We start from the raw sequence: 13,051 nt of genomic DNA on the forward strand, positions 1-13,051 counted from the left end.
AGCCTGATCTGCTTAATGTGTGGTGAGATGTTATTTCATGACATGTTATTTCATCTCTGATATGAGTAGATTTGTGAAAAGCAAGAAAAATCAAGTTGCTGATGAAATTTGCTTTAAAATCTTAGCCTGATTTTGAAAAAGCCTGACTATCTGGAATGATCTAATTATTATAGCTTTTCATACTGGGCACACATGACAGAAAACACCCTTTGCGATATTTAAGGATGTGGTAGATACTTCTGATCTTTTTCATTTAACTGGAATATGCTAGCTGAATGCAGAGCAAGAGGTGTGAAAGATTAGTAGTGAAACTGTCAATGGACAAATTAAAAGTAACAAAATTTGACAATAAAATAAAGATAAAAGATCAAATGAGAAAAACAAGAACATTTTCTTATTGTGTTGTCTACGTGACCAGAAATGAAATCTAATACCATCACATTGTCAAAAAAGACAAAAACATGCACTCAGTGTTAGGATCTTTGATTCTGGCAAACTTTAGGTGCTTATAACCGACTTGCTGAGTTTTATTAGTATTTAAGAATCAGGCAACTTAAAACTGCACTCTGTGGAGTCTGTAAGAGAAGATAAAGGGCTAGCATAGAATCTATATTCAAAAAAATAGGTTGAAAGGTCAGAGGTGTAAAAAATTTCACATTTCAGTTTTGCAATCCTGTTTTTGCTTTTCATAACCTTGTCCTTTGGAGAAATAACACATATTTCAGGACAGACGATGGAAGGCAGGTGTTTATGATGTTGTTTTGAAGCAGAAATAGTTGAGCAGATATTTTTCATTAACATTAGTATGACAAAAGACTGTCTATGATATGCCAATTGATTTCATTTTCTGCCAAGAAAGTGTTCACTGATGTAGTTGAAGTGTGGCAGTCTACACATTACTCTTTTGATATTAAATTTTCAAGTTATTGTACCCCAGAATCCTCTGAAGAATTAGTATTACCTTACAAAAAATAAGAATCCAGAGTTGCATTGACCAGCAGAGCTCAAAAAGATGTCATACAGAGAATGCTATTCCAACACTGGCTTTGATAGTCTTTTTAAAGCACCTAATTCTCCATGTTGGCAGTTAATAGTGGCTGCATGTCAAGACAGTACATTTAGGATGCATCTACACAGCAGGGCTTAACTTGAAATGATCTACGCAAATTGAGCTACGTCAATTGTGTAGCTTATTTAGAAATTTGGGAGCATTTAGAGAACACTTATTTCGAAGTAGAGCACTCTTCCTCTGACTTCCCTTACTCCTCATACAATGAGGGCTACATGAGTCAAAGTAAGAAGTCCTCCAGCTTGACAGTATTTCGACATTATTTTGCAATAACTGCCTGCTGTGTAGATGCAGACTAAGTTATTTTGAAATAAAGCTAGTTATTTTGAAATAATGTTGCTGTGTAGATCTACTCTCATTTCTAACTTTCCTCCTTGGAGTCAATATGGTTAGATGTGTATAAGAGAGCTGAAAATTTGGTCCTTACACTACTGTGACAGCTAATAGATGTCTGTCTTGAATATGGTGTCCTAAAAGCAAGGCTATTTTTTTCCAGTGGTAGTGTTATATGTTTAATTTTATGTATTTAAATTTGCACTTTCCTAATGATCTTACATAGAAATTACAGTAGAATTAATAGTTTAGCAGTGGCACACTGAATGCTTATCCATGATTTGTGGCAGATTTCAGCACAGTTCGGTGCTGTTCGGTGAAAAGCAGTGTTCCCCTTTTCATTGGTGTTTCCTGTTTGAGATTAAGCTTAATTGGTTAGTCTGTTTGCTCTTGAATAAGCTGTTTGAAGTTTAATTTTCACTTACTAGTAGTTGAATTTGTGTAAGAATCTCACATTCTTTCATAGAATGATTAATTTGGGTGCACAGATGGCTTACTGTATATATAGTCATTACTTGCCTTTCATTGCTAAGACAAACCTATATGATAACAATTAAGATAAAGAATGAAGAAACGGACATGAGTAAAACCAGATTCTTTTTATGTTAGTATGATTGTCTGTATTAAAACAGCCATATGTGAGATTAAATGTTCTCTTAGCTGTCCAGTTGTGTGAGAGTGTGTGTGGGGGGGGGGGGAAGAGGAGGACGGGGAGAATGTTTGTGTTTTGGAGAACAATCACATTGTCATATTTATATCGTTTGCTACTCTACTAGTGTTCTGAAGAGAAGGTGGTATGCCCATAAGCTTGGGAGATAAAGCTTGGCATCTTTTGGTAAGAAATGTATAGTTTTCTTTTGGGCAATCTGAGAGCATAAGCCTGATCACCTCTCTCTCTCTCTCTCTCTCTCTCTCTCTCTCTCTCTCTCTCTCTCTCTCTCTCTCTCTCTCTCTCACACACACACACACACACACACACACACACACACACAAAACTGGGCAAAAGTGGGTAGCTTTGTAAGAAAAAGAAATTTCTACCTGGGGAAAAATATCATTGTGCAATATGCTCCACAGGAATCTGAGACTACATTTTTCCCCATCCCGTAGTATTTGCTTCCTTGAAAATATTGGACATTTATATAGTGTCAGTAGTGACAGTAATGATGTTACGGTTGTTTAATTCCAATGATATGGGACAAAATAAATGATATTGGAATCTGATTATCTCTTTACTGATACTGATGTAATAATCATATAATAATTACATTTGAATTATACTTTACTCTATATGGCACCTTTATCTAAAGATCTCAGCATGCTTTACAGAGATGCACTCTCACAAAGCACGTGAGTGATGCATAAAGATTTATAGCCAACTTCAGTAGGTTAAACTATATCACACATAAATACAGTATTATATATAACAGTGAATCAGAAACTAAAGAAGATGAACCAAATATTTAATTTGGATAAAATTACCAACTTTTAACATACAGAATATAAGGAGTTTCCAGTGAACATATAGTTTTGCAGGAATGAAAGACTCAGATAAATGATCCAATATTGCTGATGTAGAATACTTGGTTTGGTGATTGCTTGTTGACAAGAAATAGTCTGTATCAGGAAACATGGTCTTGTGTTGGGATTACCAGTATAAAATAGGAAGAAGGATTTTTTTTCTTATTGACTTTGTGATAGGCTTCTTCTGCCCCCACCCAACTGCATATACCTTATGCTTTTGATATAATCTAACAGTGAAGATGTACAGTCAGAATTATATTCACACATTATCATCCCTACAGAGACAAGGGACAGAAACAAATAATTCAACCATCAGCTAAGTTATATTTTAAGCATTTTTTACATGTAGCTGCTTTATTATACAGTTATAGCTTGTTGTACAATTACAATTTGGGGAAAAGGTGAACCTCTGGGAATTCTGTGCTAAAATGTAAGTATGTAATGGTCAGTGTTCCAGATCAACCAAGAACAACCTCTTTTTTGCTCTGTCAGTCAAAAGGAACATGTTCTGGGAACCTGAAACATTCTGAACCCAGGTTTTAATGTGGTCATCTTCTTTAAGAACTCATATTCCACATTGAATGCTTATGTTGACACTTGGGCACATTAACAGGAATATTGTGAGCAAAACACAAGAAGAAATTCTTCCCTTCCACTCTGCACTGATTGTGAGAGTATTGTTTCCAGTCTGGGCACCACATTTCAAGAAAGATGTGGAAAAATTGGAGAAGGTCCAGAGAAGAGCAACAAAAATGATTAAATGTCTAGAAAACATGAGCTATGAGGGAAGACTGAAAGAATTGGGTTAGTTTAGATTGGAAAAGAGAAGACCAAGAGGGGACATGATAGCAGTTTTTGAGTATCTGAAAGGATGTTACAAGGAGGAGGGAGAAAAATTGTTCTGCTTGGCCTCCGGTGATAGGACAAGAAGCAATGGGATTAAACTGCAGCAAGGGAGGTTTAGGTTGGACACTAGGAAAAACTTCCTGTCAGGGTTGAAGCACTGGAATAAATTGCCTGTAGAGATTGTTGAATCTCCATCATTGGATATATATATAAGAGCAGGCTAGAAAGACATCTATAAGGGATAATCTAGATGGTGCTTGGCCCTGCCATGAGGGCAGATGCCTGTATTTGATGACTTCTTGAGGTCCCTTCCAGTTCTAGTGCTTTACGATTCTATGAAAATGGTAAGTGGCTGCAAAAGAGGCAGTGCTCATGTCTGGGACTTACATACCTAAAATTCTGCATCCACATTTCTGCATTGGTTTCTCTGTGGAGAAAAGCTCTGAAAATGCTACTCTATTGTCAGTGCAGTGCCACATCAATTGAAATGCAGCTTAAAATGCAATGTGGAGCTTTCAGTTGTCGCTTCACAAAGTATTATGCTGAATCTGGACATTTGCATAATTTAATTAATTATGCCACTAAAAACTGATTTTCTCTCAATTTAAAGCAAACTGCTTTTATAAGAGTGAACTACAGCACCCAGGGATATCAGGTGTCCAAGCTCTTAATCCTATTACAAAGAGTTGACAACTACTGATGGAAACTGGAAAACATGAGCCTTCAGCAGAGCAACAAGTAAGAAGGAAGAAGGCAACAGATTTTTAAAGCTTTTTCAAACGACTGTATGGTTTTTAAATCAAATTTTAAAAAACAACTGAATTGGCAGCTTGCACTTTTCGTGGTTCAGAGAGTGAATTCTCTCTAAGGGCTAACACTTATTTTACTTAGGCATAAATGAAACTAACTATCTTCTCTGAGAGGAAAGCTGTTGAGCTTAACTCTCCTAACTAAAGTGCAGCAAATGGCCTATGTTTGCTATTTGTATCTATACCTGTCCACTTTCAGATGTTTAAGAGTGCAAGATGCTGTACCTTATAAGTGGTTTCTAATGTTATGGGTTAGAAACTGGATATGAGTAATTTTTATTGTAAACTAATATTGTCAAACAATCTCAAATTCTAAGTTTCAAAGTGTCAGTCACAAACTAAGCACTAGCTTTAATAGTAGTGTCTTCTTTCTTTCATAACAGTATTGCGTTTTGATGAAACTGAAAACAATTGGGTACATGAAGGGCTGAGGTATACGGTTCATTCAAATGTAGAAATTCTCAACTTTGACAATAATTGAAATTCCCTAACCAGAAATCTTATGACCGACCTTGCCACATTCTGTGGCATGTTAAGAAACAATATAACAGTTGTAGTTACTTAATAACGATTCCATCCTTAGAGCCCTGTGAGGATACAAAATTTGTATCTGCATCCAATCCATGAACTGCAAACATGGTTTGTGGATATCCACAGATATAAAGCAGATATCCACAGGTTTGCAGGTTTCTATTTATCTACACTTCAAATGCCAGAGCTAGATGGGGCATGATGAAATTGACCCTATCATGATTGACACATCTATGAAATATTGAAAGCTTGCTACCACTTGTTGCACTAATATGATTTCACCTTAACATGCTTGCCTTATTTTTTCCACTTTCCTATGGCAAAGAATACATTTTGTCAAAAATGTATTTTTTCTTAATAAGTTCCCTTCTCTTCTCATCTCTTCTCTTCTCTTCACTAACAGTTGATTTTGGTGGGGAAGTGGAAAAAATCAGTAAAAAGGATTTTTTGAAAAGTGAACTTGCTGGTAATATCAGAACTTTACATTAAATAGTGACTTAAAACTCAGTCTCACCCATGGTCTGTGTTACTGAACCTGTGCAGAAATATCTGACTTTCCAAACTACATGGTGATATGACTTCCCTTCAGATTTGAGGATCAAGTCCTAAGAATCACCGTGCATTAGCCAGACTGGTCTTAAACTAACTATAAACATTTCATAAAGGTTGTCAGAATTTCTTGTAAAATGATAACGAGGATAAAGATATCTGGTTTAATTGATTCTTTTCATTGTTTAATAAAATTGCTCTGTTTGACTGCTATGAGAATTTGGACTCAATTTTCATTACCTATTCCTGAACAATTTACACTGGGATCTAGCCAGTATTGAGCTAATGAGTTAGAATGTATATTGAACCTTTACTGGTTTGATGAAGTAGCTTGGGAAGGAAAATCATGGCAATAATTGAGTATTTTTCATTATATACTACGTTATATAGCTTTTATAATCAGGTTTTTAATAAATCTAAAGAAATTAAACTGGACATTTACCAACTTCTGTGCTTTTGTCATCTCATGTAAAAGGATTGTTTAAAATGGTTAAGACAAATGCGCTGATCCAACTCCTATCAAAGTTATTGGAAATCTGAGAGCCCTTACTGCTGATGAGATAATAGTAAAAACTGTTATGAAAAGTTGCACAAAATGCATTTTAATATAATCTTTAAAGGTTCAAAATTGGGCAGCATAAGTTACTTACTGAAACCTCCAGTGAGACTCCCCTCCTACACACATACTTTGCATGGAAGTCACTGGAGCTTTCTGAGTAAGAAGTTCAAGACTATGTAACATATTATATAGTCTCAGTGACATATAGTTTTTTTTAAAGATCTCTTCAGTTTAGGGGTCACTTAAAGTACACTTCCATAATGTAGAAATCAATAACTTATTCATATAAATGAAATACTGATATAATTTTTTAACTGAGTTATTCTGTTTTACTGAGTTATATTGCAGTGTGCTGATGCTCGTGGCAGTGAACAATCTGTTTTCTTGGATACATAAAATGCTGTTATGCTCAGTACATATTGGTGCAATTCATTGCTTGCTGTTAGTGGGCTTTCATAAGTGGAAGACCTGCAGGATTAAACTCGTCATTTCTTATATTTAATGGAATGAAATAAAAATTGAATATACAATAATGAAATATGTTGACCATACATAAAAGAGCATTTCTGTTGACGCAACCAGTGAGCAAAAATTTTAATTGCTGTCTAGATTTATTTTAAACCAACACCTAAGAACAAATACGAACATAATTAATATAGCCATAATCAGACAATGCAAACTTTACAAGTTAACACCATCTATCACATATAAAACAAATGGTATATTTCCTTCCAGTTCTACTCATTAAGAATTATGGAAATACAAGTAAAAATATCATTATGGAAAATACTTACTATCGATTAAAATGTATTGTTGATTTCTCATTGAAACTATTCTGTCTTCTAGCCAAGGATTAAGAATTCAAAGTGTATATACCTCTCCAAATGAATCAGCACAATCATAACATCCATAAGTTCATATTTACAAATATAAATTCCAAATGTCACCCTCATCTATCTGAAAAAGGTAGATTTTCTTTCTAGTGACTGCAAACAAAACACTTCCCATCCCCAACCCATACATTACAAATACTAATTTGTCATTCACAAAATGGGTTACATTGGTAGCCTTGCTTGCAAATTCAGACATTGCAAATTTGGAATATTCCTGCATCCAAATAATTTATATTCATTCCCCACAGGCAGCAGTGATGGTTCTTGGGATAAAGAAAAACTTCAGTCTCCCCCCACCCAAGGATCACAGGCCTCTGTTAACCACCCCAGCTTGCCTGGACAGCATAATCTTCCAGTTAGTCATCCTCTCAACCCTCTTCAACAGAACCACCTTCTGCCAAATGGTACGGGTTGACATCTTTCACCAGTAACATCAGTAGTTTTTGAGCTCCTGTCTTTCTATTGTATTTAAATAAATAGGCTGTGCAAAACTTTTAAAAAAGTGGGGGGGATATTGTAATACTTTTAAATATTCAGCAAGAGAAGTAAGGGCTTAAAGAATAAAAACAAATACAGCAAACCTACCATTTAAATAGCTATTAACCTGTTCAGCACTGGCGTGATTATTGCCAAGACACTTTACTACAGGTAAACAAATAACAATTTCTTAGCAATGCTATGGTAAAACACTACCATATCAGCAAATGGATCGGAACAAACTAAGATATCTGTTAGCCTCTCCCTGTGCATATAAGACTTCCATAGATACTACAGGATATTACACACATGTACAAAAAGGGAAGAGATTCATTTAACTGCTCTGTACTGAAATGTTGGAAGAGTATATTTATGAATGCTTTTGGTTCAAAACCTTTTAATATATTTTGCCCATTTATTTTTTTCTTAGGCCTGGAACTTCCTTTTATGATGATGCCCCATCCCTTAATTCCTGTCAGCCTACCTCCAGCATCTGTCACAATGGCCATGAGTCAGATGAACCACCTTAGTACCATTGCAAACATGGCAGCAGCAGCACAAGTACAGAGTCCCCCCTCCAGAGTCGAAACATCTGTTATTAAGGTAAACATCTAGAAAAATATCTCTTGTACTAAATTAATTTCTTTACAGCCTGGTATCTTATTAATTTAAGTCTGTGTTCATCAGATGTCATAAGGTAAGCAGTCATAAACACAGGGTTTGGTCATTCTTGAAAAAGGATCTGACATGCATCTGACGAAGTGGGTCTTTGCCCACGAAAGCTTATGCTCCTACACTTCAGTTAGTCTATAAGGTGCCACAGGACTCCTCGTCGCTCTTGAAAAAGGAGAGCTCTGAGGAGAATCCACTTTCCGTGGGAATTGGTTCTGGGAACTGATTATTACATTGGTAACTGAAAAGTCTGAATACTGAATATTTCAAATTCAGGTGCTCCAGGTCAGCAGTTGGATTTCCCATTTGTGAGATGAGATATAGATACTGACTATTCTTCGTCTAAAATAGTAAACTCTATAAAGCTGGGTGGCTGAGTTACCATGAGTACCATGACCCCCATGAGGGGTGTTGTTTTAGTCTGTGAGGCTTAGATGGAGAATAAAACTGTAACAAATATATTTAAAAATTCTTAACCTCCCCCCAAAAATCTGTATACTGTTCTGTGTCATCATGAACTCCACAGCTAGCATCAGGGGTATCCAAATAAATGAGCTTAGGTTATCTTGTCTTTAAAATCAACAGTTTTTTTAGTCCAGCTGCACTTCTCATTCATTCATTCATTGATGTCTATCTCCCTGACTGCTAAGTATAAGCACTTCCACCCCAATAGCACTTTGTCACTCACTTTCCAAATCCCTACCCTATTTCCAGTTGTATCCCAGCTATTTGGGGAGAGAAACATATTAACAAGATTTTGAGATGTAGCTAATTTTCAGTGCCCCAATTTTTGGTTGCCTACCTTGAGACATCTTACAAACAAATCCTTTTCCCTTGTCACTTAAAAATTATTAGTAATTTTTAAAAATCTTGACCTTTTGTATGTGTGTGTGTGTGTGTTTGGGTTGACCTGCATAACTCACTCCAGAGGAAATCAGCCATCCTATATTCATGCTAATAAAACCTTCATCATAACTGTCAAATTTTGTGTAGCTCCATGTGACATTTTATGCAGATTATTTAATGAGACAATTTGCATAGTTATGTCTAATTTGCATGTAGCTGTATATGCCATCTTTAAAAAAACATGTGAATTTATGTTATTTTTAAAAGTGTCTAAGTGACTTATGGTTAAATTTCCATTTTCAGAAAGGTCTTAAGTCATTTAGGTGCTTTTAAAATGTTGTTCTTATGGCCAGCATGCCTCCACTCTAATTTGGGGGAACCTTCCTTTGCAACTCATAGAGGCAGCTCAGGGTCCATGGACAGCGAAGTCTTAGCCTCTTCTGAATTTGCCAATTTATGCGAAGAGGGGTGTTGAGTTTGTGATGTGGAGACTGCATCTCCTCTCCTTTCAGCTGTACAAAGAATTAATTAATAGGTACAGTTTTTAACCCCAACAGAGTTGAGTTGGAATCATACTGGTAATCTACACAGCAAAAAGACTCTGAGGGCACTAGCAATGTCCTGAGGCATCTCGTTCCCTAATATGTGTTCATATTATAGGAAAGCTTGTATTTGGAAAGATAAATTTATCATATTAAATTCTGATATCTTAGAAACCATACTGTCTTCAGTCTTTGTCAGACAAACCCTGTGATATATAACTCACCTTTCTTTCCCATTAACTAAAATACAGACATAAAAATTATAGCAATGAAACAAATATGAACAGAACATCCAAATTCACTGTTAAACATAGTAGAAAATATATTCAACAGAAGTATGAGGATGCTAGATGAATTTGTGAATATTCTTTCTGGCCCTAATTGGTCATCAAGCAAGTTTGAGCCCACAAGAAAGAAAGAGCACAAACCAGAAGTGTCACATTACTCATCACTCTTTGGGTATGTCTAGACTACAGAGTTTTGTCGACAAACTATACCTGCGTCTACACTACCGCTGAGTTCTGTCGACATAACATCGACAGAACTCAGCAGTTTTGTCGACGCTGGTAAACCTCATTTTACGAGGCATAACGCCTTCTGTCAACAGAGTTCTGTCGACAGAAGGTGTTATTGCATGTAAACTGTCCTTTGCGTCTACACTACCATGTCGACAAAGCAGCTTGCTTTGTCAACAGAACTGGATGTAGTCTAGACACTCTTTGTCGACAGAAGCTTTGTCGACAGTATCTGTCGACAAAACTTCTGTTGACAAAAGCCTGTAGTCTAGACGTACCCTTTGAGTGTGTCAGACTATAGGGTTTTTTTTAAAAAAAGTGGTCTTTTTTCGAAAAAACTTCCCCTGCATCTCGACTGCCGCCGCGTTCTTTTGAAAGTAAATCGAAAGAACACAGCAGTTTTTTCGATAGCGGAAAACCTTGTTTTATGAGGAAGAATGCCTTTTTTCAAAAGTGCACTTTCGAAAAAAGGCAGTATGTAATGCAAACTGTGCTTTTTCGGAAGAGAGCATCCAGACTACCTGGGTGCTCTCTTTAGAAAAAGCAGCTTGCTTTTTCAAAAGTACTGGTTGTAGTCAAGATGTTCTTTTTCGAAAGAGGCTTTTTTGAAAGTATCTTTTGGAAAAGCCTCTTTTGAAAGAGGCTTGCAGTCTAGACGTAGCCTTAATGTACTACTGAAAGATACTTAGATCCTATGGTGATTAAGGTGCTAAAAGAACCTACTTGGAATAGACTACAACTTTCAAATCCTCTGCAATTTCATCTGTAGCATTACAGGTAATATCGATATGGTGTTCTCCTTAATGAGGTTCAGCCCATCGAGCAAAGTTGGGGAACCTTCAGTGCATTGGTTTGTCAGCTTTAAATGCTGGTGGGCCCTCAGATGCTTTATTTACCTGAGCTCTGCAACTCCTATTGTTCTCTTGTTGGCTGGGAACAGTGAATCAGAGCCGCTGGGAGCAGGTGAGTCTGCAGATGTTTAGGTAAACAAGCTATCTGGTAGCCAGTGACTAACCTTGACAAACCATGTGCATTGCGTGGACCAGCAGATCTCCACCCCACCATAGAGGGAGACATCACACACATATTGTCAGTGGTTCACACAATCATTTTTAAATCAACACGAGAATGTTGGGAGTCAGGATTCCTCTATTCACTTGCTAGCTCTGGGAATAGAATAGAATCTAGGGAAGTCAAGTGTGGTCTAGACATTAGAGAAGGAGAAACACCCATGTGTCAGTATGAGTTGGACAAGACATAATTTGGACCATTAAAAAAAAACAATACAGGAAAGTTGGGTTTCTCATCTTGGATATCTGGGATTTTTTTCTTTGCAATAATGGGTCCAACTTCTGAATTAATTTATGTATAAAATTAATGAATAATAATTTCCTACTCTGAAGGTGGGGTGCCAGGCCTAAATTAATAAAGACTGTGAAGTGTTGAGAAATATTAAAAGCATTCAGTAGGGTACATCTACACTGCATGGCTATTTTGGATAGTGGAGATATCCCAAAACAGATACTTCAAGTCTTCAGAAGCTGCCCATTATTTCAATAACAGGTGTGCTATTTTGGCATCCTGGTAACCTTCGCTCCACAAGGGTTAAGGGATGTCTTGAAATAATGTGTTATTTTGAAATTTGGCATTGTGTAGATGCACTAAATTTCAAAATAGTTTATTTTGAAATTCAGTTGAAATAAGATACACAATATGCACAGTGTGAAGTCCGCATCTTATTTCGAGTTTAGGGTACTGGGTAGATGCACCCTAGGTGATCTGGGATTAGAAGTAGTGATCACATAGCTCGGTATATTTTCCTCAGGGTGCATCACACTAGGGGTGCATCTACATAGCAGGGCTTAACTCGAAATAAACTTCCCAAATTAAACTATGTCAATTGCATAGCTTATTTCGAAATAGCTTATTTCAAAATTGGGAGTGTCTACACAGCACTAATTACAAAACAGAGCACTCTTCCTCCGACTTCCCTTACTCCTCGTGCAATGAGGATTACAGGAGTTGGAGTAAGAAGTCCTCCAACTTGACAGTATTTTGACATTATTTTAAAATAATTGTCTGCTATATAGACAAGGACTCAGTTATTTTGAAATAATGTTGCTGTATAGACGTACCCTATCAGATATTTCCTGTGTATGTAACTATGCCATATGCAGAGACAGTATACATGAAATAAATGTCTGAGTCCTGTGATACATATGTTCCACAGATGCTGATATAAGTTTTATACTGCACCATCATTTAGTCCCTATTTCTGAATCAGAAGAGGTAAATAGGTGACAAATAGTCAGATAATATATGCAGGTATGATACAGTTTATTTAAATTTTATGTGTATAGCTTGTTTAGGAAATAAGTATAATTGTAAACGCAATAACTATGATATATCTCTATCATGGCATTATGATGCTGTCACAATGCTATACGTATTTCATGTACTATTGTGTCTTGATGGTCAAGGAGTGAACTCTCACACACTCATTTTCCTTCTGGTGCACACTTTACCATGAAACTAACATGAAAGATGGAATCCCAGGATTGCTTAACCCCTCACAATAATTTTGCTGGAGAGTCACATGAATAGTTATTAAATCCAGTTGTTAATATTAGCACATGGGGCTCAGAAGAATTTACCACTCATTCAAAGGGTCCCAGGCCAGTCACTGAAATTTGGCCAGGCCACCCTTTTGTCACACGGAGGAGTGTCCAGTCAAATTTCATGTTTCCAATGAAATTGCAAGAAAACAATAAATAGTTTTTGGCATAGGAGCAATGGCAAAATAGCCTCCCTTTCCAAGTTTCCTTTTTATTTGGTGAGATAAAGGAAGGAGCAGCCAGACCAGATTTCAGTGAAAGGAGTTGTGGCCTG

The 13,051-nt window shown here is 36.5% G+C and overlaps 1 protein-coding gene across 7 annotated transcripts in view; it reads left to right on the top strand.

Annotated features, from left to right (window-relative positions):
- Nucleotides 1-13,051, top strand: part of DACH1 (dachshund family transcription factor 1) — a 492,594-nt gene that overhangs the window by 317,608 nt on the left and 161,935 nt on the right. For 4 of the 7 annotated variants that reach the window (XM_075918909.1, XM_075918912.1, XM_075918907.1 and 1 more), the window contains 2 exons: nt 7,359-7,514; nt 8,018-8,190. In XM_075918909.1, coding sequence (XP_075775024.1) covers nt 7,359-7,514; nt 8,018-8,190 — 329 coding nt within the window. The remainder of the gene's footprint in view (nt 1-7,358; nt 7,515-8,017; nt 8,191-13,051) is intronic. The other 3 variants (XM_075918913.1, XM_075918910.1, XM_075918911.1) reach the window with 1 other exon arrangement.

The sequence above is a fragment of the Pelodiscus sinensis genome, chromosome 1, assembly GCF_049634645.1.
Source record: "Pelodiscus sinensis isolate JC-2024 chromosome 1, ASM4963464v1, whole genome shotgun sequence".
Classification (NCBI taxonomy): Eukaryota; Metazoa; Chordata; order Testudines; family Trionychidae; genus Pelodiscus; species Pelodiscus sinensis.